Source organism: Ovis canadensis, chromosome 23 (genome assembly GCF_042477335.2).
Source record: "Ovis canadensis isolate MfBH-ARS-UI-01 breed Bighorn chromosome 23, ARS-UI_OviCan_v2, whole genome shotgun sequence".
NCBI classification, from domain to species: Eukaryota; Metazoa; Chordata; class Mammalia; order Artiodactyla; family Bovidae; genus Ovis; species Ovis canadensis.
This window is the reverse complement of record NC_091267.1, coordinates 33,959,361-33,987,305: the sequence shown is the minus strand read 5'-3', so window position 1 is coordinate 33,987,305 and position 27,945 is coordinate 33,959,361. Positions and strand designations below refer to the sequence as shown.

The 27,945-nt window shown below is 46.4% G+C and overlaps 1 protein-coding gene across 22 annotated transcripts in view; it reads left to right on the top strand.

Moving 5' to 3' along the window:
* The window catches only part of FHOD3 (formin homology 2 domain containing 3), a 530,360-nt gene that overhangs the window by 463,139 nt on the left and 39,276 nt on the right, over nt 1–27,945 (top strand). For 18 of the 22 annotated variants that reach the window (XM_069568674.1, XM_069568673.1, XM_069568680.1 and 15 more), the window contains 3 exons: nt 12,855–13,013; nt 25,904–26,086; nt 27,694–27,813. In XM_069568674.1, the coding sequence (XP_069424775.1) occupies nt 12,855–13,013; nt 25,904–26,086; nt 27,694–27,813 (462 nt within the window). The remainder of the gene's footprint in view (nt 1–12,854; nt 13,014–25,903; nt 26,087–27,693; nt 27,814–27,945) is intronic. The other 4 variants (XM_069568681.1, XM_069568682.1, XM_069568668.1 and 1 more) reach the window with 1 other exon arrangement.

Genomic DNA, 27,945 nt, shown 5'->3' with positions numbered 1-27,945 from the left:
GCATCAAAGGTAAAGTCATGACTGAAGAGCACTGAGAAAAGGCTGTGTGATACTGGATCACAGATTTTATTTCTGATGATTCACTGCCTTATTAGGGTCTCCTTTACCTATCTTAGAGAACTGATCTAAAAAAATAACTCTTTGTGATCCTGGGTATATTTCAGTTTTAAAACAGGTTTAAGACTGTCTTCTCAGGGCCCTGAAGTAAGAGAAAACACTTTTCAAAGGATAGTTTAGAGTAAATATGTCAGAACTTACTATTGCAAATTAATTTCAGCTCTATGGGTTGCTCCGTTTAGCATCGTTTTGGGTGAGTATAAACTGTCTGAGTTGGGCTCCTTGATCCGCTGGCCAGGCTCCAATTTAGAATCAGACAGTGTGTGCAAGCCTTCTCAGGACAGGAGTATCCTTTCGAGAAGGACCTGAGGATGGAGTTTGTGCCTGTCACCATGTGTGATGCTGAAAGGCTAGGCCGGGAGCTCTAAAAGGTCGACTTCCTGTTAAAACCTGTACTGGGGTCGGGGGTGGGGTGGGGGAGATGGGTCTGGAACTACCTGCTGCTCTTCCCGAGTTGGCCTTTACCCTTGAGTTGGTGTCTGCTCAGTTCCAACAAGGATGTGAATCTGAACCATTTCCAGCCCCACCCCACCCCCAAGTCAGAATTCCAGCTTTTTCCTGTTTGCAAATCCAACTGCCAAGATCCAAAAGAGAAAACCATGCCAGGCAGTCCTTTCCCCCAGTGGGAAGTAGAACCCTCTTGTTCTCTCTAGAAAACAACGCCACGAGAAGTGCTATTGCGCTCCGTGTCTCTGTGTCCTGACTTCCAGGACTGGCCACGTGTGGTGATGAGCCACCCCCGTGGCCCCTTCCACTCTTACCATCAGACCTGCCATTTGGGAGAAGGCTGGCGCGGTTAAAACAGCAGTTGGATCACCCAGGACGTGCCCTCGCTCCCGCTGATCTGGTTGGCCCATCTCCTTCATCCCACTCCTTCCCACGTGAGCCCCTCTGGCTGCCTGAACCCTCCGGGCTTGTCCTGGTTGCTCCTTAGCCTCAGAGATTGCTGGCTGTTAACTTGGGGTTGAGGGGGTGAGGAATTAAAGAGTCCCAGTTGGCAATGAAGGCACTTCTGACTTCATTTTTTACTAAAGAAATGACAAAGTGAAAAGCTTCCTTGAGAAGACCCCAAACGGGTTCACCTCCCCCACTTCTTCTCTTGATCCTACTTGTGATCAGTGACAGGAGCCTGGTTGGCACCCTCTCAGTGGCCCAGAGTTCAGCTCTTTTGTGAAGTAGGTGGTGACCTCTTAAAAACCTGTATTGCCCAGCTGCAAAGGCTCACCTGGTTTTTACAGAGTGAGAGCATAAGAGGAAAGTAGCATGTTGAAAATTTACCTGGTTCCAGAATGTTCTGCAGTGGGACCCAGGAGCCCATTTTGGGGAGGGGATGGCTAGAAAATGTGAGCAGAGACTATTTATAAATGTTACAAATGGTGAGGATGCAAAATGGAGAGTGGAATCTGTTATGTGGACTTGTACAGCTATAACCAGCTTTACATTTGGTTCTAATTGTTGACTATGATGTTCATAAAACTCAGCTGTAAATGGCTACTTCCAAATTCTGGCTCATGAGAAGTTTTCCATTAAGAACAATAGAGTGCATCAACAATAAAATATGCTTCACGGGGCAGCACAGAGCAAAGGGAATCAGTTGTACTTTCCATCAGAAAACTTACACCAGACCAGTGTTGCAGGGCACGGTGGTGACCATCTGAGGCATCCCCTAGGGATTCATGTGCCAGATCCAAGGCTGGGGTGACCACCTCATGGAGACGATAAGAACAGAGAGATGTGCTTTGTGATTTCCTTTCCAAATAGCTTCTAGAACTGGATCTACTTTTCTCTTTCAGCAGGTAATATACATATATACATATATATGTACATATTTATACATACATATATATGTACATATTTATATATACATATGGGCTTCCCTGGTGGCTCAAACAGTAAAAAAATCTGCCTGCAGTGCAGGAGATGTGGGTTTGATCCCTGGGTGGTAAAGATCCCCTGGAGAAGGGAATGGCTACCCACTCCAGTATTCTTGCCTGGAGACTATATGTATAACTTTCTAATCAGATAGCTTGAATTATGTGTTGTGGAGAAAGAAATTTTGTATTACATTTGATCGTATTTTGTTTTTGCTGCTGGTCTAAGATGTGGAGAATGGCATCAATTCAGTTCAGTTCAGTCGCTCAGTCGTGTCCGACTCTTTGCAACCCGATGAATCGCAGCACGCCAGGCCTCCATGTCCATCACCAACTCCGGAGTTCACTCAGATTCACGTCCATCGAGTCAGTGATGCCATCCAGCCATCTCATCCTCTGTCAGCCCCTTCTCCTCCTGCCCCCAATCCCTCCCAGCATCAGAGTCTTTTCCAATGAGTCAACTCTTTGCATGAGGTGGCCAAAGTACTGGAGTTTCAGCTTTAGCATCATTCCTTCCACATAAGAGACGGTTGAAAGGACCCCAGAGTTGAAGCCCCAGGAAGTGGCCTTCCAAGCTGTATGCCTCATCTAGGGCAGCCAAGTCCCTCTTCCTTCCAAAGGGCAGCTTTTACATCCCCGGATCCAGACAGACCACGGAAGATGTGGGGCCGAAGAGGGGCCCGGAAGGAAGAAGGGACCTGGCTTGACCTTTGGGGACTCATAGCTGTCTTACTCACCTGAGTTCATTGCTTTCCTGTGGGGAGGGGCCTCTGGAATGGATTTGGAGACATTTGTTTGACTTTATTTACCTTGAACTTTCAAACCATTTCATAAGCTACAAGTAGTGACTTTTTAAGAAAATTCAGAGATGATTTATTTTGTCTGGGGTAAGCCCCAGCCTGAGTTATTTTGAAAGGCTCTCCCGGGACTCAACCAAAGCTATGAACCATTGATTTAAAGTGAAAAATAAAGCACCAATGAGGGGGGCATTGCTCCCACCATCATTCTCCACGTTGACTTCACCCCCCCCACCTCTGTTTTATTCTCCAGAGAAGGGAAGAAAATCTTCCTACCCTTTATGTAAATTCAGATCATAAGGGAATGTTATTTTGTTTAACAGCACCCTCAGAAAACCTGAATTCTGCCTGGAAATTCCAAGCCCAACTTTGGGACCATCCTTATCTAGGATGGTCCCCATGTATGTGGGGGTCCCAGTGGAATTATTAACAGCACTCTCTTCACCTCTGAAAAGTCTCTAAGTTAGGGTACTGGATCAACTACAGTAACATTGGAAATGTAACTGTTTGATGGTTGGCCTCTGCTGTAAAGAGCCAATGTGGGAAATTAACTTTTTTTTTTTTTTTTCTAATTTTACCAATAAGCAAGCCTGTTCTGGCCAGTTCCACAGAAATGTTATTCCTAACTGAAGGTTTTTCAGCTTTTATTTAGGTTTCCCTGTTAGCTCAGTTGGTAAAGAATCTGCCTGCGATGCAAGAGACCCCAGTTTGATTCCTGGGTCGGGAAGATCCCCTGGAGAAGGGAAGGCTACCGCTCCAGTATTCTTGGTCTTCCCTGGTGGCTTAGCTGGTAAAGAATCCGCCTGCAATGCGGGAGACCTGGATTCGATCCCTGGGTTGGAAAGATCTCCTGGAAAAGGGAACGGCTACCCACTCCAGTATTCTGGCCTGGAGGACTCCCTGGACTACATAGTCCACGGGATCTCCAAGAGTCGGACGCGATTGAGGGATGTTCACTTTCATACTCCCTTCCATGGCTTTTTTGTTGTTGTTCTGCTTTTGCCTTCATGCTTTCCGATGTATATCTCCCTCATTATAGAACTTGGGAAAATCTCATAGCAGTCACATCGTTATGATAGCTGTATTGTGGCATCACTATTGTGGACACTTTTTCAACAGACAGTTTTGAAAATATCCTGTGGCGTCACCCTTTTGGCAGCTAGCAGGGAGTGAGGAGGAATGATTTCCCATTTCTAGAACTCGTGCCTCGCTGAGCCAGCCCTGGGGTTTGTGACAGTGATGCTGACAAGCATTTTGAGAGGTCGGTCGCCTTTCATGGAAATACTCTCAAACTTAGCAGTATTCTCCAAGACTCTGAGTTCTCTTAATAAATCATGTCCTTATCCCAGTTTCTATTTTCAGTCACTGCACCCTCTGGGATGATAAGTTCTGTGTGCTGAATATCCACTTTTTAAAACCGCATCCTTTACTGCTAGTAAAATTGCTCTTTAAAAACTCAAAGCAAAAAAAAATAAAAAATAAAAAAATAAAAAAAAAATAAATAAAAATAAAAACTCAAAGCAGTGATCCTCCGTGGCAGCATATCAAAAAACTTTGGAAGGCAAGCCCTGTCCACCTGCCTGGACCGCGGGCCTCCACAATCTTTGCCCAAGCTCTCCTCCCTACTCTGCTTGCTTCATCCTCTCCCGCTACGTGGAAGTTTGTGCCTTCACGGTGGCCCTTCTCTGGACCTTAGCCGTCTTTATCATGGCACGCTACGGCAGAAGCCCCGCGGCTGTGCGCAGAGATGGAGCAGGGTTTTGTGTTTATTTCCAAGTACCACACCCATGATCTGGTTGCATGGGGTTAGCAAGGGCACAATGTGTGCCGTGTCTTTGGGAGCCCACTGTGCTCAACACCAGAGCTTCACGGAGCTCATTAACCCCCAAGTGTGGAAGGATGCTTTCTCAGTCACTGACAGCTCAGCCCCCAGGGCTGGGATGACCCTGACATCTGTTGGGCATCTCAGACTCCTTTTAGCATCAGTGAAAACTTCCTACATCGTCTCTAGCTGTGGGGACATTATCCCACATCATTCATGAAAGTGGCAAGATCAGACCTTGCTGTACCTTTGAATGGCAGGGGTGGGGGAGCGGGGGGAACCCTGATTTTATATCCTAAGAAATGTTCTCTGATCCCTGCCTTTCATTGCCTATTTTTAAATTGTATTCTTTCTGAAAGAACAACTTTTTACTCACCCAACAATCCCATCTCAAGCCTTAAGACTTTTTGCAAGTCTAAGTTGGTGACTGGTCACACTCACATCTTTTAGACCTCTGTGCCCCTGTGCCCACTCCTAATCAAGGAGGTCAGGACCTCTGAGATGGAACCCAGGCATCACTGTTCTTTAAAAGTGCCCCCTTGTATCCCCAAAATTGTAAAGCACTGGCCTAAATAAATTACATTTCCTGGTTTTCCTTCAGAAAACGCCAGTAGGTTGATCAGACATGTTTCCTCCTTAGATAAATGATGTTGAGTTTCTCCCAGTCGGAGGTGGTAAGTTAACGTTTGCCCATTCTGCCCTCAGCCAAGGAGGCAGCCAAGTCTCCTGGCCCAGAAGGAGACTGTCCTGTTCTCTTCTCCAGAATGCCCCTTTCCATTAGTCCTGGAGTCCAGTCTCTGGCCTCAGAGGGAATTTAGCATGTGGAAACAACTTTAATATTCTCCTCCTTGAAAACAGAAAGCAGGACGTTCGCTACCACCTCCTCTGCAAGGAGACCTTCAGAACCACTCCAGATAACTCACTACTAGATCTGCTCCCCACTCGGGGGCTCATATTCCTGGGGATCCGTGCAGACTCTCATGAGCATCCATAAGTTCATTTCAGGAAGCTCCGAGGGAGTTGCCCATGTTGGGAAGCAGCCCTGGAGGCTAGATTGAGAGCCAAGTCCCTCCACTTCCCCCTGGAGCTATCACTGTTGGGGTGGGGACACTGCTCTGATCTGACGCTCCCATGTACCTAGGTGCCTGTCGTCAGTAAATGTAGTACATGTGTTAGTTATGAAAAACATGCATTGATAAACCGTTTATTTTTAAAATATAATATCATTAGGTTAAAAATGATTTTTTAAAAAAGAGCCAATAGTGAAAGGAACTAAAACACTATTTTCCAGGTATTGGCCTAAGTACTTCACATGTATCCATACCAATAATACTATTCTTTTTTTTTATTATTCATTTGTTTATGGCCAGGCTGGGTCTGCATTGCTTTGCTCGGGCTTTTGCTAGTCGTGGTGAGTAGGGTCCTCTCTTTGTTGCCTGACTTCTCTTGTTGTGCAGCACAGGCTTCAGGGCTTCAGTAATTGTGGCTCACAAGCTTAGTTATTCAACGGTATGCAGGATCTTCCCAGACCAGGGACTGAACCCATGTCCCCTGCATTGGCAGGCAGGCAGATTCTTTTACACTGCCCCACCAGGGAAGTCTCAGTAATACTATTCTAATAGTCCTAGCAGACACTTCTGTCATGCTTACCAGAGGCTGAGTGTTTCTCTCACTGATTTACATCCATTATCTTATTTCATCCTCCTAACAAACTCTGGGAGATTGGGTCCCAGAAAGAACAGGAGGTACAGAGGGGGGCAGTGACTTGCCCAGGTCGCCAGGGTGGGAATGGGTCAGACCCCAGTTGACTCACCTGAGTGATTTGCTGCTCTGGATATTTTCCGTTACCCTTCAGGGCTCCTGTGAGCCCCAGATTCCATTTTGTTTTGGCTCCTTTCAAGTTCACGCTCTGGACACTTCTTCCTTCTCTTCCCTTGGGGATTTTTGAAAGCTTGCCATTTTTTGAAAAAGACTCTCTCTTTCTCCTCAATGGTCCGTGTGCTTTGCTACTGCAATTTCAAATTTCATTTGGTCTGGACTCTACCTCTGTGTGACTTAGAGTAAGTCAGTAGACTTCTCTGAGCCTGTTTTTAATTATGGGTGGGGTGTGGTGGAGAAGCCAGGCCTGAGCCTGTAGGCCTGACCTCCTGAGGTTGTTAAGTAGACCCAGGGCAACAGGGGAGAATGTACTTTTGTGCTGTGCTGACAGGTCTTCATTTTTTATGCTATTGATTTTCTTATCCTTTGCCTCACGTGACTTTCCTGAGATTCTAGTGTGAGATTTTAAATTAGCCTCTAAGTTTAAGGACTCCTATTTAGCATTAAAGTCTTCCTTTCCACCTTTTCCTAACTGCTGCCTGAATGCTCACCCTTTTCTTTTCCAAATCCGGATGATTATGAGGGGAAGTGATGGTCTTACCCTCAGGATATTGAACAAAATTATGTTGTGGTCACACATGGTGGTCACCTACCCCCATGACCATTCAGAATCAAGTTTGTCACTTTACTTAGAAATTCTGAAAGACTTGTTCTTGGAAGCAATACTTTGTTGTATCCAAAAACCTGGCATACTTGTCTCCTCTCTTTGAGGCCCCTGGTCATCCATCCCAGCATCAGGATTGCTGTAGCCCCACAGTCCCGCTGAGTGGACCTGAACATCTGGTTTAACTGTTCTAGAAAATCTTCTTGTTGTAGGTGACTTTCTGCCCCGTGGAGTGGCTGAGTTTGCAGGGCCCAACCTCTTGGACTTGCTTGGTTCTAGAAGGCCCACTCCAACCCAGGGAGCTGACCACCAAGTGAATCTGGGCTCCACCAGGCCTGCAGAGAGAAGTCCCAGCCCTCACCCTTAAGCCCTGGCAGTTAGCAATCAGTGCTTAAATGGAGAATCCCCTCTGTGCTTCTCAGAAATTCTGTGACTCTTGTGGCCTTGGGTGCTGCCTGTTTAAAGCATCCTCTTGGAGGGGCTCGCTTCTGCTTCCTGAAACTGGATCCTTAGCCCTCTTGGACAGTTTGGGGGAAAGGAGCTGAATTGCCTCAGTGACCTCCTTCCCACCCTTCTAAGAGGTCTCTGCTAGCTTTGACAGTATCTCTTTCCATAGAGGGTGACCTCCCTTTCTCTCTGTTTTGGCTGTTACATCCTCTCCTCCCTCCCTGCAGTCCTCTTGGCCAAGTCAAGAACAAACAAAACCCTACATTCCGTCCAAGCCTGAAGCATTTCTCCAGAGACAGTATTTCTGGGAGGGCAACTCTTAGCATGTTGGAGGCTCCCTGAGAGTTGCTGCTTTGAAGGAGGCTCTGGGTGTCGCCACCTCATTTGGCTCAGAAGTTCAGCTTCACTGGGCTTTCTGGGAGCAAATCAGAGCCTGACCTTCTCCCAGAGTACCCCTGGCCCTTCAAGAAGCAAGTTCCTCTTTTACCTTGAGCACTTCTGGAAGTACTGGGGTCAGTTGCATGTCCAGAGACATGCCCACCCTGGTTTCCCCACTCCATCTTGCACAACTCTTTAGCTGGGCAGCTATCTTGCCCCAGAGACAATTATTCCAGTTTTCATGTTCAGCATCCCCAAGTCCAGCATCCTGCACCTGGTACCTGATGAATAGCTGCTCCGTCAACATCCTTTTCTCCCTGTGAGTTCTTGAGCCCTGAGGGCACAGGTTTGGCTGATTGACCTTCTATCAAAGAACTAAGGGAGATACCCTGATTTCCTGTTGCCCCAGGATTGATCATTGCTGTCGGTGGCATCCTGGCCCCCTACATTTTTTGTTGGTCTCCATGAAAAATGTCCCCACTCAAGTAGCCACCTAATAAGCACTCAGGAAATACCATTTAAGGAAATGAGATCTACAGTTGAAAGAAAGGCAAAAAATATAATAAATAAGGGAAGATACCCTGCCAACCAACAAGAGACAGTTGAGGGACTGAGTTTGCTTTTCAGCCTCTTCTCCTGCCTTTGCTCAGGCTTTGTCATGGATCATCACTGATAATGTCTTGGGACTCCAAAATCAGCAAAGGGGTCTCATGAGGTGTGGCATAACCCCACCATGATGACCCTTGGCCATTCCCACGCAAGCCTGTGTTCTTGCTTTCTGCTGGCTTTGTTTTGTTTGTTTGTTTGTTTTAAGAAGAAAGATCTCAGTCAATCCAGTCTTTTGTGGTGTTAATCTACCGTACTGGTTGTTTTTACTTAAAGTAACTTTGGTTCCATATTAGAATCAGGCCTTCATAATGGATTGTGACTCACGGTTTTGCTGTCTTGTTGGAATGCCCTGGATCATTGTATAGACAGCTTTCTCTGTTCTGTTATTCTAGTCTGCATTATCAGTATAGCCGTTTAGTGCCAATGCCACACATTAATTATATCAGTTTTATAGAAAGTTTTTATGGCTGATTGGATAGATATTATATTATTTCTACTTATGGATCTTTTTACACATATACTCTTTCATAGTAACTTTAGAATATTTTAAAATTCCAAAAATATCTTCTTGGAATTTGATTAGAATCACTTTAAATATATGCTGTGTGTTGTGCTTAGTCGCTCAGTCATGTCCGACTCTTTGTGACCTCATGGACTATAGCCCGCGAGCTCCTCTGTTCATGGGGATTCTCCAGGCCAGAATACTGGAGTGGGTTGCCATGCCCTTCACCAGGGGATCTCCCAACCCAGGGATCGAACCCAGGTCTCCTGCATTACAGGTGGTTCTTTACCTGCATACATAATAAATAGGTTATTTGTGTATAAATTTTATGAGGCAAGATAATGAACATCCTTTTAACACTGGAGACTTCCTATTCAGGAACACGATGTTTCTCGTTTGCCCACATCTTCTTTTATTACTCTCAATAAAATTGTGTCACTTCCTTCGAGTAGGGCCTGTATTGCTCCTGGCCCCAGGGATCGGGCTTGGGATGGAGGTGGGGGGAGTGAAGGGCAGGACACGAGAGACTTTGTGGAAGAGGATGGCTGACAGTCACTCAGACACAGGACCAGGTGAAGGACATAGTGCAGGTCACTCTTGCTGATCTGGAGCTTGGAGGATTGAAATGGATCAGAATTGATAATGGAATCCCTGGACACCAGCTTGTGCTCCCGGGCACAGAGCACTTTGGCTTGTCCTTGCAGATGCCGCTGTGGGTTGTTGTGAGGGGAGGAGACAGTTGGGCAAGCCCACGTGACTCACGCTATCTCGGGCAGAGTGGCTGCCAAGGCACTTGAGGGGTCAGTGGCATCCGGCAGACTGTTTCAGTTAGGAAGAAGGGCATTTAAAATACCTCTTGGATAAAATCCAGAGAGTTAATAATTCAGCCTCAGATATGACTAATTCTTATTCCTTCCTTCTCGAAGTGGGTGGACGTGCTCTGAAAACCTGTCATCTGTAGAAACAGCTTCCCCATTATCTCAGGATGCCCAGAGGCTGGCTTTGTCTTGATTTATGAGAGCAGAGGGTGTCCATTGATGTAAACTGAGTTCTGCTGAGAACGAGGAAAAGGACATGTCAGGCTCAGAGCCACCCCCTGGGACTGTCCTGAGTGCTTGCTGTAGGTGGACCCTGGCTGAGGGGGGCAGGCTGAAATCTGAGCCATGGGGCTGTGTCTCCCTCAGGCTGGGCATCTCGCTCTCATTTGCACAACGCAGCAGTGGGGCTGGGCCTGCTCAGGCATCTCTGCAGGCTCCCAGAAACTCTATGGGTGGGGGTCTAGGGGCTAATGATTCCCGGGGAGTCCTTGCCTTTCTGTCAGTGCCTCCTATGCTAGAGTCCGGCTCTGGGTCGGTGCCTCTCCCGTGCCAGGTCCCAGGCTTCTGTCTTCCATGCCGCCACCCATGAGGCCTCATTCCTTACGCTCATGAGATGCTGCCCCTCCAGGCCTCATGTCCACATTGTAGGCAGGAAGATGGAGGAAGGGCAAAAGGCATGGCTCACGGGTCCAGCCCTTTTGAAGCAGGAAAACAGAAACCCAAACTGCCAGCTTTAGCTGCAAAGGGTCCAGGGAGGTGATTGATTTCACTAACATATTACCAGCCTGAAAGAAATCCAGGCCATATTGGTGAGCAGGGAAGAGGGACTCAATGTTGGGCAGGCCCCCAGCAGTGCCTGGAGGAGTGGGCACCCTGCTGCCCCAAGGTGGGCACCCAGGTCATCACGTCCCTCTTCATTCCCTTCTTCAGCATTTTGTCAAACCTTTTCTCATGCCTTCTTAGCATTCCAACAAAGTAACATATTTTTTAATAATTTTATTTTTATTTCTTTATTTTTGGCTGTGCTGGGTCTTTGTTGCCGCACAGGCTCTTCTCTGGTTGCTTTGAGTGGAGGCCACTGTCTAGTTGCCATGTGTGGGCTTCTCATTGCTGTGACTTCTCTTGTTGCAGAGCATGGTTTCTAGGTGCGCAGGCTTCAGTAGTTGTAACTTGCAGACTCTGGAGCGCAGGCTTAGTAGCTGTGGCTCACACGCTTAGTTGCTCCGCGGCATGTGAGATCTTCCCGGACCAGGGATCGAACCCGTGTCTCCTGCATTGGCAGGTGGGCTGTTAACCACCAGACCACCAGGGAAACCCCCAAACAATATTTTAAAGTAGATTTCAGCTACATTTCAGGAGCTCCTGATAAGCTTATTGGCTTAAACATATAGAAGACAAGCTTGCCCTGCAGGGTAGGGGTGCATTTATGCCACGTGTCCTGAGAGCCCGCAGTTCCAAGCCGACAACACACCCACAGGCGTTGTTCCTCCTGGCCACCAGGCGCCCAAATGGCTGGGATGCTTTCAGTTATTTTCTTCATGAAGAAATTGTAATTTAGTCCCAAATGCATATTTAAGGACCTAAAATAGAACATTAGCAATTGAGTTTGGAAGGGCTCAGTAGGACTTAAGGGGCCACAGCCAGTTTCTCCTCGCCAGCTCCCAGCCTCTAGTGCCACAGCAGCCACTCAGCTGTACCAGGCCCAGCCTGGTTCCCTTCTTCAGAGGAGAGGCTAAGGCCTCAGTGCAGGAGGCTGACTGGCGTCAGCTGCTTGGCTGGGACCTGTCTGCAGAGGGGTTCTGAGCAGCTGACTCGTGGAGTCCCCTGATGTGGCCCTGGCAACCTCCAGCTTCATCCCTGGCAGTTCCATGGCACTATTCAAAGGCCAGGGAATAGTCTCTCCTCTCCGTCACCGTCTCCCCCAGCCCCAGGCTAGTCCCAGACAGTCTTTAGGGTCCAGCTCGTGTGACAGCTTCTCCAGACTCTCACCCCCTCCATCACCAGGTGAGTTGTTCCCCCGAAGCTGGGCCCCTCACACAGTGAGCCTCGCCCTCAGCATGCTGCATGGTCTCACCCATCCTCGTCACCCTGGGCTTGTTTCATGAATCAGAATCATCAACCTGCAGGCCTTGTGGCCCCAAGGGAGGCTGCATAGCTCAGAGAGCTTGCTGACCGGCCTCCTTCCACCTGTCCCCATTTCCACCTGCCCTTGATTTCCTGAGAGTGGAAGGGGAAAGTTGGGGACCTTGTCATCATAGCTCTGGGCAGAGGTGAGAACTGGCTCTGCACCTTACACCCTTCCTAGCTTCTGGCCATGTGCCAGCCCCAGGCTAGCAACAGGAGCTGCTCCGAGGATGCCCGGGACAGCAGGGGGCATGGCCCCCCTCCTTGGCCTCTTTGCCAGTCCGTCCCTCACTGCTCTTCACCCGCCCAGTGGGCTGCATCCAGATGTATGAATGCGGCAGGAGAGTGCTCAGGTGTCAGGGCGGGATGCCGAGAGGAGCCCCGGAGATACAGAGGGCTGACCCGCCAGCGATGCTGGGTTCCCCCCTGGCTCCCGTCTCCTTGGCGCGTGGACCAGCTTTCTCCATCTCTGGGCATGCACCACACGCTCCAGGGCCAACCAAGGCACATTCCGACACCTCGCAGCCTGCAGGAAGGGAACTCTGAAAGGTCTGAATCCTGTTTCCACTGCTTCTATGGAAAAAAACAGGGTGTTTCTTTTTTTTTTTTTTTTCTCCTCCTTGCAAAATATCACATTTTTTCCCAATTGAAGGAAAATCAATTTTATTTTGTAATGTGTCTGACTCGAGAAGTTCCATGGCTGCCCCCCTCTTGGCGGCTTCTCGGGGCTAATCCCTGACCTCCGCCATGCTGCTGAGCGGTAGCCAGTCCCTCCCTGAGCTGAACCGGGGCCATTTGTTTTCATCTCTAAATAAGTCGTGAGTTTATTTTTAATAGAGGACCAAAGATGAGGCATTAATCTTGGATTCTCCTTATTTTATCACAAGAAAACGGCTGCAGATGGAAAAAAGCAGGAGATCATTGTCCTGGACTCCAAGAGGAGCAATGCTATTAATATTGGCCTGACGGTCCTGCCCCCTCCAAGAACGATTAAGATAGCCATTTTGAATTTTGATGAATATGCCTTAAACAAAGAAGGGATTGAGGTAAGAGGAGCTCGACAGAGTGTTATTTATGTTCTGTTGCATTACTGTCCAATGTGACTTTCTTTCTCCACAGGGTGGCTTGCCACTGTTTTGTCTCAGCCAGACTCTGAATAGTCACATCCTTTTTTTAACTTCTTGAGGGGGAGGTGGGAAGAAACCCTACTTTGCTTATTGGGAAGATCAGGTTCATTCATTAACTTCCTTCTGACCACACTCTGCCTGCCTTGACGCGGAAGAACTTGACAGCCTACACGGGGCACTGGAATGCCTTCGTTCACATCCTTTCAAACCAAATACGTTTCATGAACAGTCTTAAAAGTAGGCTTGTCTGTGCACGCTCACCTCCATGTAAATGGCTCTGTTGCTCTCTTGGCGCCCGTTGTGGTGTGCAGAGATGGGGTTCATTTGCTCAGCTGGGGAGCCCAAGCCAACTGGGTCCTCAGCGTCTGTTGGTCTGAGTGGCACAAGTGGAGAGCGTTTGGCTGTCCTGGCTGTGACTGTGTGACTGGTGGGCACCCCAGCTGGAGCCTCAGCCCCCCTGCTCTGCCAGGGTCCAGCACCCTCCACTGTGGGCTGGTGTCCGTTTGTGGGAAGTTCAATCTCCTCTTCTAATAATGGAGAAAGAGTGAGTGGAGCCAGTGGCTTGGCCCACAGATGCCTCCAGGGGCGTGACCGGCCTGGGGACCCACCGGGTAGAGTGGGGAATCTCAGGACACAGCGTCGTGACATTGGTGGCAGCCAATGCCGCCTCCTGTTGGCAAGGAGCCCTGGATTCCTTGAAAGCATCTCTGTACTGGAGGTTCCCACATACCCAGTCTCATTTGAAAGACTCGAGAGTGAAGGAAGCCAGTGAAGGCTGGCTGCAGTGAGGCAGAGGGGCTTCAGCAGGAGAGTTGGAAGTGAAGAAGGGCTGGGGGGCTGTGCCGGATGCACCCCCAGGCCTGAGTGTGGGAGGGGGTGATGGAGGCCTTGGGGCAAAGTGGTGCCTGAACCCAGGTGGGCAGGTATGCCTTGTGCTTTGGAAAGCAGAGGCCTCCACAATAGAAGATGTGTTCCTAGAGGTTTGTACTGGATTGAGTACAGACTTCAAGATCCATGCTACCCAGAACCTTGGAATGTGACTTTATTTGGAAGTTGGGTCTTTGCAGGCATGATCAAGCTAAGATAAGGTCATCCTGGATTAAGGTGGGCCCTGCTCCACTGGCTGACAGCCCCTCTAAGAAGAGAGAAGTTTGGACACAGACATAGCGAGGGGAAGGCCATGTGAACACAGAGGACACCCAGAGGGGAACACCGTGGAATGATGGAGGCAGAGCTAGAGGGATGTGCTCACAAGGCAAGGGACACCGAGAAGTGCCTGCAACTTCTAGAAGCGAGGAAAAGGAAAGGAAAGATCCTCCCCTTCAGTCTTCAGAAAGAGCATCGCCCTGCGGACACCTTGATGTTAGACTTCTAGTCTCTCGGGCTGTGAGGGAACACATTCCCCTGGTTTGAAACCCCTGAGTTTGTGATGCTTGGTTATAGCAAACCTGGGAAACGAGCACAAGGCCTGAACAGCTCTGCCTCTGGAAGCACCCACGTGGCCTGTGCCAGGAGCAGGTATGTCGAGGGACATACCCTGGCCTCTGGCTGGAGAGAGAGTGGCCCGAGCCCTGGAGTCAGGCCAGGCAGCACAGGCAGGGAGTGAGGGCACGTGTCAGACGGGAGAGGGGGCCCAAAGGAGACAGCAGGCAAATACAGAGGGGGACACTGAGGCAGCTGCCAGGCAGTGGGAAAGGAGGGGGCAGGCCTGGCCTCAGTATGGGGCAGCTTCACCCTGGGGCCCCCAGAGCAACAAGGGAGAAGAGCGTTCATGTCCATCGGGCAGGTGGGGGCTGCCAGTTGGCTCAAATCAAGTGCAAAGTATCTCTCACACAAGCAGGTGACGTGTAGGTGCTAGTGCGTGATTGGCCATCCTGTTTACTCCACAGGATCTTTGAAAGATTGCAGAAGCTTCAGATTCATACATAGAGAGGCTTCAAATGCAGCCAGAGGCAGCTTGATTGAAGGAAAAAATGACAGCTTCCCCTTTTAAGAATATTTCCCCTTCTTGCCATGAGAACTTGAAAGTCCATCAAAAGAGACAGATTCCTTGGGTTTTGCCTTTGTTCTGTCCCAAAATGTCAGTCTCCCTGGGTAGGGGAAGTTCAGATACAATAGGTTACTCAGACTTTAGAATGAATCAGATGACTTTTTCCTTTTCTGACTGGTTTCCAGCTGAGCACCATTTTGCGCCAGGAAGGAACGATTATGGAAAAGTAATGATGACAAATAGAGGGGCAGCAGCACATTAATAAACTGGATGTTCACGGGTTCCCTTCTCCGGGCCAGACGCCAAGCAGGGGCTGCTCACAGAGGCTCACCAGAACCTTACGAGGTGCATCCTGTTACGTTCCTCATCTTAAAGTTGAAGAGTTAGTCTCAACAGACAAAGTTAGTCTGTCTGTGCCCAAGTTCACAAGCCAGCAAGAGCTCTAACTGAAATGTGGTTTCTAGAACCTGAGTCTGAAGTGCAAACCACGGGCCAGTTCTGGGGGTGGCCAGCCCAGGTGGGCTCTCTGGGTCTGGACTCACCCACAGAGAAGAACAAGAGGGAATCCGAAAGGGGAGTGAGGAGACACATGGGACGTTGCAGTCTGCATCACAGTGCTGCCTACCGTTTTCCTCCATCTGATATGACATACAGCAAACAAATACAGCTGCGGAACACACTGCCTAACCCTTCCTGAGACTTTGCTGTGTCATGAGGCCTCGGTAGATCATCAGTTCAGTTCAGTTCAGTCGCTCAGTCATGTCTGACTCTTTGCGACCCTATGGACTGCAGCACACCAGGCCTCCCTGTCCATCACCAACTCCCAGAGTTTACTTAAACTCATGTCCATTGAGTCGGTGATGCCATCCAACCATCTCATCCTTTGTCATCCCCTTCTCCACCTGCCTTCAGTCTTTCCCAGCACCAGGGGCTTTTCAAAGGAGTCAGTTCTTCACATCAGGTGGCCAAAGTTTTGGAGTTTCAGCTTCAGGATCAGTCCTTCCAGTGAATATTCAGGACTGATCTCCTTTAGGATGGACTGGTTGGATCTCCTTGCAGTCCAAGGGACTCTCCAACACCACAGTTCAAAAGTATCATTTGTTCAGCACTCAACTTTCTTTATAGTCCAACTCTCACATCCATACATGATGACTGGAAAAACCATAGCTTTGACTAGATGGACCTTTGTTGGCAAAGTAATATCTCTGCTTTTTAATAGACCATATATAGTCATTATCATGGAGTTACACATTTTTGTCACACTTTTCACTGGAATAGGGTTTCTCAGCTGTGGCTCTGTTGCCATTCTGTGCTGGACAGTTCTTCATTGTAGGGGCTGCTCTGTGCTTTGTAGGGTGTTCACAGATCCCTGACCTCTGTCCACAGGATGCCAGTAGCACTGCCCCAGTGGTGACAACCCAGAATGTCTCCTAGACTGTGTCAACATACTGTGGGGGCAGAATCACCCTGACTGAGAACCGCTTCTCTGAAGCTGCTTGAGTGAATGCGGAGAGAGTGTGTATTTACAATGCTTGTCGGTTATAGCTGAGAAGAGTCCAGCAGAAACCAGTCCTCATGGGGAACCTGTAACCCAGGCTCTCCCAGTTGTTGCCTGCTGCCTGTGACCACCGATCTAGGGGCCCTCGGGAGCAGAGATGGTGTCCATCCTGTGCAGAGTCAGTCTCCCAGAGCTTATTGGCTAGCCTTGTTGTTCAGAAGTTACATCAGGGCTGAGAAGAGATGATAGTCGTGTCCTTACAGATCTTTACTAATATGATTTCCAGCTTATACCCAAATGGCCTTTTGCTAAACTATCTGCTCTGTAGCATGGCACCATGGCCTAATGGGGCTGCATGAAGCCTCTGTGTACCCGGATGTGATTAGGATGTATTCACTGACATCCTGCTTGGCAACTCCATGTTGTGTATCTGACTCATCATGAAAACCCACAGGAGTTAATTAACTAACTTCATTAAGAAAGTCATTCTTCATAAGAGTATTAAATTTTAGAATATGATTGGGGCCCATCCCTAAGTTGCATTAATGATATTTTCCCATGTAAAATGTCCCTGAGGTATCATACTTTGCCGACAAAGGTCCATCTAGTCAAAGCTATGGTTTTTCCAGTAGTCATGAATGGATGTGAGAGTTGGACCATAAAGAAAGATGAGTGCCGAAGAACTGATGCTTTTGAATTGTGGTATTGGAGAAGACTCTTGAGAGTTCCTTGGACTGGGACTGCAAGGAGATCCATCCTAAAGGAAATGAGTCCTGAATATTCATTGGAAGGACTGATGCTAAAGCTGAAGCTCCAATACTTTGGCCACCTGATGCAAAGAACTGACTCATTTGAAAAACCCCTGATGCTGGGAAAGATTGAAGGCAGGAGGAGAAGGGGATGACAGAGGATGAGATGGTTAGATGGCATCACTGACTCAATGGGCATGAGTTTGAGTATGCTTCAGGAGTTGGTGATGGATATGGAAGCCTGGTGTGCTGCAGTTCATGGGGTCATGAAGAGTTGGACAAGACTCATCGACTGACCTGAAAGAGGGTTTTCTTTTTTTCCTTGCTTTTCTCATTTTGTAGCATCTGTGTCCACTCAGAGGGTTAACACAATTGAATGGTCCCAAACGACATTTAGCTTGACACTGCTTGGCTGCCAGGCCAGTCAGCATCCTAGAAACAGACATTCCCTTTGGCTGCCTGTACAAAACTGCAGCATCTTTTCAAGGCGTGTTGGGGGACCCTGTCTGTGGGTCCTGAGTGAGAGCTGGCAGCACACAGTTGGACCTGAGTGCAGGAGCCAGTCAGTGGGGTCTGCAGGCCCAGGAACCAGAGTGTCCTGTGGAGGTGGTGCTGGAAAGTAGGAGGAGCCCCTGGGTGGGTCTCCAGCTCTGCCTCGGTTGATCCAGCTTGACTTCAGGCACCACATCTTCATCTTCAAATTTGCTGCATAATTCGGCCTTACCTGCCTCACCAAGTGGTCACAAGAACGAAAGAAGATACCATCGAAAGAGAACCTTGAGAAGTTAACCTTTAACCTTGCAGAGTTGTTGTTTTTTTTTTTTTTAAATTCTCTATGAGACTCTGTGCATGATGGAAAGCCATTATCTCATGGGATGGCGGTTGCAAACCATCCAGCCTCGGCCATAACAGCTCCAACTTTTTGCTGTTAGATACTTATCCAGAGTCATAGCCAGGGTTCTATTCAGAATTCACGAGGCACGATGATTACTTATTATGGTCTCATCTGCAGGTGAATGAAATGGCCAAACCCCAGAATATTTGGGTCCATAAAAAATAAGACGTAGGCATTTTCCTCTGAAATAAGATTTTCCGATACAAAGGCAAGCATACTTAAAGCAGTGCTAGAGAAACACTGTCTAGGAGAAAGCAAAAAACCACTGAGATTATTATGTCATGGTCTTGTTTGATGTTTTTCTCCTTGTGAAACCAGATGATCATCACAGGGTCATCAGTAAATCTACTGACATGGTAAAGAGCAGATTAAAGGTATGCTTATTCCATTATCATCTGCTCATGGAAAAATGGGGGTGTCACCTTGTACAAGGTAGCTTTGACCTGCTGTCCCCCTGTCTTATGACTATTTTTATTGTCAGTGATATGCAAAAAAAAGTAAAATTAACTGGCAGATGGCAACCTCATAAATCTTCAACAGTGAACAAATGGTTTAAATTAGTCAGAGAAGTGAAAAACAAAAAGTAAGATTGTTTGATTACTTTCCCAAAGGAAAAAGGCAACAAAAATCATCACATGAAAATGCCTTCTGAAGAAGGGGAAAAGTGTTGACAACTTTCTGTTTTGGAATCCTTGTACATGCTTAAAACAATTTGAACATTAAGAAAATGAAAATACAAATTTTTCATTGAGTTTTCCTTTTGAAAACTAGTTTAAATGCTAGGTGTTTTGAAATAAGTGACATCTGCTTGGATTCTTTTGGTCTTTTTGAAGTGTCTTCTGTGTTGGCAGGTGGGATCAATAGCATCAGCCTGTGTGTCGGCAATGGGCTGAGCATCTCCCCAGTGCTCCATTCCACCCACTTAATCTGCGTTTGGGGCATGATAGAGAGGATGTTGGAAAAAGAAGTATCTAGAGCTCACCACCTGTGACCTCACTCTGACCCCATCCCAAACACGTCTTCAATACAGTTTGGTGTCACTGGCTTCTGCTAACCTCCCTAGGCCACCCTCTCTGATAACATTCATGAGCCCAGGACAACTACTGTTCCACCTAGATGCATCCTGAGGCATGATTGTGTAAATATCTGCATGTTTGCTGATTATGATGTCAAGTCTCCAGTCTTTTATGTTGTTACTTTTAATTTTTTGAATTAATACGGAGTAAAATTACCTTTGTGTGGATCACAACAAACTGTGGAAAATTCTGAAAGAAATGGGAATACCAGACCACCTGACCTGGCTCCTGACAAATCTATATGCAGGTCAGGAAGCAAGTTAGAACTGGAAACGGAACAACAGACTGGTTCCAAATTGGCAAAGGAGTACATCAAGGCTGTATATTGTCACCCTGCTTATTTAACTTATATGCAGAGTACATCATGAGCAATGCCCGGCTGGATGAAGCACCTGCTGGAATCAAGATTGCCAGGAGAAATATCAATAACCTCAGATACGCAGATGACAAACCACCCTTATGGCAGAAAGTAAAGAAGAACTAAAGAGCCTCTTGATGAAAGTTGAAGAGGAGAGTGAAAACATTGGCTTAAAACTCAGCATTCAGAAAACTAAGATCATGGCATCTGGTCCCATCACTTCATGGCAAATAGATGGGGAAATAGTGGAAACAGTGAGAGGCTTTATTTTCTTGGGCTCCAAAATCACTGCAGATGGTGACTGCAGCCATGAAATTAAAAGACACTTGCTCCTTGGAAGAAAAGTTATGACCAACCTAGATAGCATATTAAAAAGCAGAGACATTACTTTGTCAACAAAGGTCCGTCTAGTCAAGGCTATGGTTTTTCCAGTGGTCATGTATGGATGTGAGAGTTGGACTATAAGGAAAGCTGAGTGCCGAACATATGATGCTTTTGAACTGTGGTGTTGGAGAAGACTCTTGAGAGTCCCTTGTACTGCAAGGAGATCCAACCAGTCCATTCTGAAGGAGATCAGCCCTGGGATTTCTTTGGAAGGAATGATGCTAAAGCTGAAACTCCAGTACTTTGGCCACCTCATGCAAAGAGTTGACTCATCGGAAAAGACTCTGATGCTGGGAGAGATTGGGGGCAGGAGGAGAAGGGGCCGACAGAGGATGAGATGGTTGGATTGCATCACCGACTCAATGGACATGAGTTTGGTAAACTCCGGGAGTTGGTGATGGACAGGGACGTCTGGTGTGCTGCAGTCCATAGGGTCTCAAAGAGTTGGACACGACTGAATGACTGAACTGAACTGAGCTGAAAATTGACTTTAGGGGAGTCCAGATCTATTGAGTCTTAGTGCCTAGTCTCTTGTCTGACTCTTTGCACCCCCAGTGACTGTAGTCCACCCCGCTTCTCTGTCCCTGAGATTTTCCAGGCAAGAATACTGGAGTGGGTAGCTATTTCCTTCTCCAGGGGAATCTTCCCAACCCAGGGATTGAACCCAGGTCTTCTGCATTGCAGGCAGATTCTTTACCCTCTGAGCCACCAGGGAAGCCCAGTTTAAAACATATGAATTCCTGCAGTGACCACTATAGTCAAGATTCAAAATAGTCCCATCTGCTGAAAAAGCTTTTGCGCTATCTCTTTCTAGTCACACCCTTTACCCACCTAGCCCCTGGTAACCAAGAATCTATACTCATCACTGTGGTTTTGTATTTTCAAGAATGTTGCATACATGGAGTCTTATAGTGAGTAACCTTTTGAGAATGACTTCTTCCACTCAGCATGATCATGCCTTTGTGATTCATCCAAGTTGCAGTTTGTATCTACAGTTGATTCCTTTTTGTTGCTGAGTATCATTGCATTGTAGGGATGTACCACTGACTCTTCATCCATTTGCCTATTGAAGAGTATTTAGCTTCATCCAGTTCTTAGCAGTTATGAATAAAGCTACTACAAATGCTCAAATACAAGTTTTAGTGTGAACATAAGTTTTGATTTTTCCAGGGTAAATGCAAATGGAATTGCTGGGACATATTATAACTCTGTGTTTAATCTTTTGAGGAACTGTAACTTGTCTTTTCATTCTCTTCACAGTGTCTTTCACAGAGAAAAAGTGTTTAATTTGAATCAACGTTAATTTATTAACCTATTCTTTTTTGTTATCATGTCTTGGAGTTCACTGTGTAACCTGGATCACAAAGACTTTTTCCTGTGTTTCCTTCAAAAAGTTTTGTAGTGTTACTTTATTTTGATATCTGTGATCCCTTTTGAGTTAACTTATCTAGAAGATAGTGTTATCTAGAAATTAATTTATCTAGTTAACTAGAAGTTATCTAGAAGGCAATGGCAACTCACTCCAGTACTCTTGCCTGGCAAATCCCATGGATGGAGGAGCCTGGTGGGCTGCTGTCTATGGGGTTGCACAGAGTTGGACATGACTGAGCGACTTCACTTTCACTTTTCACTTTCATGCATTGGAGAAGGAAATGGCAACCCACTCTAGTGTTCTTGCCTGGAGAATCCCAGGGACGGGGGAGCCTGGTGGGCTGCTGTCTGTGGGGTTGCAGAGTCGGACACGACTGAAGCGACTTAGCAGCAGCAGCAGAAAGTTATCTAGTTTTCTAGAGGTTAACTTATCGAGAAGGGCTTCCCTGGTGGCTCAGGTGGTAAAGAATCTGCCTGCAATACAGGAGACCTGAGTTTGATCCCTGGGTCAAAAAGATCCCCTGGAGGAGGAAATGACTACCCAGTCTAGTATTCTTGCCTAGGGAGTACCATAGACAGAGGAGCCTAGTGGCCTACAGTCCATGGGGTTGCAAAGAGTCAGACACGACTGAGCAACGAACACTTTATCTAGAAGGTAGGTTTCAGTTGAGGTTCACTTTTTGCATATGGATTCCAGTTGGTCCAACATCATTTGTTGAAAACACTGCCATTTGTCCCTTGCCAGCCTTCACACCTTCGTCAGAATCCCTGGGCCGTATCTGCATAGTCTATTTCTGGATGCCCTGTCTTCTCCCACCAATCTATGTATCTATCCTGCCCTGTAGCCCTTGCCACACTGTCTTAATACTGCAGCTTTGTGGTAGGTCTTTGTGACTCCTTCAAAGGTATCCTTTTTCAGAATTATTTTGGATCAACTATTTTGGTTCTCTGCCTTGCTGTATAATTTTTAAAAGCAGCTTGTCTATAGCCACACAAAAAAAATCATACTATTTTGATTGGAATTGAGTTACATTTATAGATCGGTTTTGGGAAGACTAACATCTTGACTATGTTGAGTCACTCAGTCTGTGAACACAGTTCATCCCCTGTCTATTTAGTTCATCTTTGATTGCTATCATCAGCATTTCTACTTTCCACAGGCAGATCCTACACATACTTTGTTAGATTCATCCCTAAACAGTATTTTAAAAAATTTTTTAGTTTGTAATCACATCTTAGTAATGTACAGAAATAAAATGGATTTTCTGTGTATTGACCTTGTATCATGCAACATTGTTTAACTCACTAAGTTGTTTTGTCGATTCCTCAAAATTTTCTATGTGGACAATTATGCCATCTGGGATGGGGACAGTTTTATCTTTTCCTTTCCAATCTGTATGTATTTTTGAAATTTTATGTACCTCGATAGGCTTTCTACACAATGTTAAATAAGAATGGTGAGAGTGGACACCTTGTCTTGTTCCACATCTTAGAGGGAAAACATTCTCTCTGTCACCATTAAGTATGAAATGAGTTGTGGGTTTTTTTTTTAAATTAATGTCACCTGTCCAGTCGGAAAAATTTCTTCTATTATGGGTTCCTGAGTTTTTGGTTGTGAATGGAAATTGAGTTTTATCAAAATTTCTTTGCATCAATTGAAATGACTGTGTGAATTTTCTTGTTCACACTGTTAATCTGGTAGATTAATTGCATTGATTGATTTTTTTTTTCATTTTGAGCCAACCTTGAGATTATTTTCAAATATATTGCTATATAAAATATAGCAATAGATTTATATATCTTAAAATATTGGCATTTAGTTATATACTGTAAAATATTTTGTTAAGGATTTTTTACATCTGGTTCATCAAGATATTGGTCTGGAGTTTTCTTGTATTATCTTTGTTGAGTTTCTTTATCGGGCTCATTCTAACCTCATAAAAAGAATTTGAGAATTGTTCCATCCCCTATTTGAGTTCAGGCCACAGATTCTGACCTACCTTCTGCAGACTGTGGTCCCAGTATCAGCTCAGTTTTCAAAGTCCAGTTCGGGTCTCAAAGCCTCTGACATGCTGTTGAAGGTCAGATTCATACATGAGCAGTTCAGGGAGAAGCTCAGAAGTTCTGAAACAGCTTTGTGCCCTCGCTTGGCAGGCTCTTCATTTTTCATGACCTCCCCTTTGCCTTCCGGTTTTCTGGGCCCTTCGTTTTTAGTAAAGCTGGGACTTTAGTTGCCTCACTTTGCCATGCACTTGCTGTCACTGTGCCCATGTCTGGGGCTAAGCCAAGTGAGGGTGGAGAAGAAACGGTGGTTGGCCCCACCTCTTGCGGCCACAGCTCCACTGATGGGAGAGGAAGTTTCCCTTCACGTGAGATTTTGGACCTGCCACCCCTGCCATCACCACTCGGAGACCCTTTCCCACACCAGGAGAAAGAACTTGCAGGCTCCCCTGGAGCCTCTGTCTGCCCGATACCCTCTTCCAGACTGTGGGCTGCCTGATCCCTGGTTGGGGAATACCAGAGGGAAAATGGTCAACTCATTACCAGTTCAGTTGAACTTCCAGTTCTGGTCTTTCTTCCCTCTGTCCACCTGCTACTGTTGATTTTTTTTTTTTTAATAAGTCTTCAAATAGCTGCTCCCTGCCTACTGTCCAGGGTGTGTAGTTGCATTCAGTGGGACAGTACTTACCCGTGTCTCCCAGAACTGGAACTCCTTCCCACACCTTATCCAGAGGTTTTGCTATTGTTGAGCAGTAACTAAAGCTGCTTAGAATTAATGCATTAATGTAAGTTACTAAAAAGAAAAATAATGACACCTTCCCTTTAATAATGTGGTATGTACAGTGTCACATGATGGGAATTTTGACCTTCATTAAAAATGTAATCACTGAGGAATTGGAACCTATAAGAATCATAATCCTTCTGACATCTGTTTGCTTCCTCTGTCTTCCAAAATTGACTTTTACCAGAAACAAATAGAAGAAGAAAGTGATACTCTTTCCATTAGTAGGTAAGTATTGCTCTTTGTAAGGACCATCATCGTTTGTTCCTTAGTTAGACTTGAGTTTGATATTCAATTCAGTTCAGTTTCTCAGTTGTGTCTGACTCTTTGCAACCCCATGAACTGCAGCACACCAGGCCTCCCTGTCCATCACCAACTCCTGGAGTTTACCCAAATCCATGTCCATCGAGTCGGTGATACCATCCAGCCATCTCATCCTCTGTCAGCCTCATCTCCCCCTGCCTTCAATCTTTCCCAGCATCAGGGTCTTTTCAAATGAGTCAGCTGTTCACATCAGGTGGCCAAAGTATTGGAGCTTCAGCTTCAGAATCAGTCCTTCCAATGAACGCCCAGGACCGATCTCCTTTAGGATGGACTGGTTGGATCTCCTTGCAGTCCATGGGACTCTCAAGAGTCTTCTCCAACACCACAGTTCAAAAGCATCAATTCTTAGGCACTCAGCTTTCTTTATAGTCCAACTCTCACATCCATACATGACCACCGGAAAAACCATAGCCCTGACTAGATGGACCTTTGTTGACAAAGTAATGTCTCTGCTTTTTAATATGCTATCTAGGTTGGTCATAACTTTCCTTCCAAGGAGTAAGTGTCTTCATTAATTTCATGGCTGCAATCACCATCTGCAGTGATTTTGGAGCCCAGAAAAATAAAGTCAGCCACTGTTTCCACTGTTTCCCCATCTATTTGCCATGAACTGATGGGACTGGCTGCCACGATCTTTGTTTTCTGAATGTTGAGCTTTAAGCCAACTTTTCACTCTCCTCTTTTACTTTCATCAAGAGGCTCTTTAGTTCTTCACTTTCTGCCATAAGGGTGGTGTCATCTGCATATCTGAGGTCATTGATATTTCTCCCGGCAATCTTGATTCCAGCTTGTGCTTCCTCCGTTCAGCGTTTCTCATGATGTACTCTGCATAGAAGTTAAATAAGTTAAAATGTTGTAATTTCTATATAAAACTTGAAATACATTTGAAATATTTAAAACAATTAAAATTATAGTATGACCTGTGGTATAAAAGTTAATCTGAGTTCTTTGGAAATGATTTATTTTTGTAAGATCCAAAATTAATCCATGAGAAAAAGTATATGTTCTTAACATGTTTCACTTGATTTCTTAAGGTACAGGGAGCTGGTCTCTAATCTTTTATCCTATTCTCTCACCTTTCTCTCGTCCCCCATCCCTTTCTTGCCTGGAATGTTCTTCATGTACAAGACTCAGGAAATCTGGGGAAGTTGCTTATGAAACTGGAGACTTAGAGAGAGATGGAATGTTAAAACCATTGAATGTGAGTTTAGATGCTATGTAGGGCTTCTCTTCTCGAAAGTTTATCTGTATGTAACGCCTGTTTATGAAAAGAGCCCTGGCAACAGAGTATCTCTCCCACCTGGCTGGGAAATTACCATATGAATTTGGAAACATCACAGGGTCCATCACTAAGAGTATACGCTATCCTTCCATCTTTCCAGAAAATTCTAACCATGATTCCCACAGAAGAGGAGAAGCAGAAGATTCAGGAAGCACAGCTGGCCAACCCTGAGGTGCCCCTGGGCAGCGCAGAGCAGTTCCTCCTGACACTCTCCTCCATCAGCGAGCTCTCGGCACGGCTCCACCTCTGGGCATTCAAAATGGATTATGAAACTACAGAAAAGGCAAGCACTTAGGAAGTGAGGCAGCCAGTCTTATGTCCCCAGGGTAGAGAAAGTCCAGTTTTTAGTGGTGAACGTAGTGAACTATTATTCCTGAGACAGGGTTTGAAGGGTGAGTTGATGGTGCTGGGGATGTGTCTACACTGAGCCTTTACCATTGAGGGGTTATTCTAAAGTGTCTGCCTGACACCAGCCTCAGATACTTGACTAGCTAAAAAAAAAAAAAAAAAAAAAACAAAAAAACAATTATTAAATGTTTTTCTGACTCTATATGCTCAATGTAGAAAGTACAGAAAAACTCAATATGGAAAGTGACTTGTAATCCTTCTGTCTGATGATAGTCGCCTCACTGCCATTGACTGTGGTAATTAGCAGGTCATTGAGTTCCTCTGAGAGAGGCTCTCAGTAGAATACCTGAGATGGACAGCTTACAAGAGGTTGGAAGGAGAGTAGAAGGAAAGGGTTTTTGATAGTGAAGGCAGGGAAGACTCATCTCTAGTAGAAAGTAGAAGAAGCAGGTGTCCTCTCTGGTCTGGCACGAGGTATTTTGGCAGACTGAGCAGAAGAAATCAGTGGAGAGAACCAGGGAGGGATGCATGGTGAGCTCGAGGTGAGCTTGAGTGAGAAGTGCCCGGGGAAGGTGCAGAAGCTGTGTGATCTTCCTCTTTCTGTGAAGGATGAGTACGTTCCTTACTGAGGGCCACACAGGTAGCAGTGGGCCTAGGGTGTTTCAGGAGAAACTGCTGTGTTGGACTTCATTCCAGAATTGGACAGGGATGAAGAAGTCTAGGGGGGCTCAGGTAACTTGGTTGCAAAACCAGTCAGCCTACTTGGGTGATTTTCTGTAGCAAAGTGAAGTAACTTCATGGAGAAAACAGGTCATCAGTCAGCCTTGGCTGGGGACTGGTAGGGTCTGCTGAGCAGAAGTAAGGCTGGAATGAATGAAGCTCAAGCTGCTGGTTTGGGGGTCCAGGCTCAGGGAGAGCCTCAGTGCGGATGCTGAGGTGGGGGGCTGTTATGAAACAATAGGACAGAGGGAAGGAGAGACTGAGGCCACGAGGTTATAGGACAGGCTGCACGTCTGAGAGACTGGGAGTTAGGAAGGCGGTGGGAGTCATGAGGATGGTGGTCTTCTAGAAAGTAACCCAGGCCAAGAGGTGGCCAGCCACAGGGTGCCTAGAGGGGATGTTAGGAGACCTGGGCCCTGGGACAGTGATGCCAGTTTCCAGCATCACCTGCCTGGGAGGAGAAAGACAGAGGAAGACCGTGGTTCAGATGCTGAAGGGACATGTGAAGGATGAGTTCTGCAAACATCAGTCATAGTCGGGAGAGAGCTTGGGAGATGGGCAGAAAAAGGGGGAAGACACCTAGCCAAGCTCCTGTGAGCCACAGGGACCCACCTGGTCTCCACTGAAGAGACTCTGGGGCCAGACTTTCTCCTGTCACCTTTCTGCCCTTTTCCATGCCTGAAAGCACATGCCAGTCACACGGGATTGCCTTATACTGGGAGGATTCCACTGGTTATGACCTTGTACAAAAATGTAAAAGAGCAAAGTAAAGCCACGTGTACACTCTGTCATCTTCTAATTTTTTTTTTTTTTTATTGAAAGGAAGTGGCAGAACCACTTTTGGACCTGAAGGAAGGAATAGACCAGCTGGAGAACAATAAAACCTTGGGCTTTATCCTGTCTACTCTCCTAGCCATTGGGAACTTTCTGAATGGAACCAATGTAAGTCTCCACATGCTTTTCCTTCTACCTCTCGGGTCACAGAATCCCCGCCCTCCCCTTGCTGGTGGGTCACTGATCTTCCGAGGCACAGTTGAACAATTTTCGTTGTTTTTGTTTTTTAGTGAAAATTTA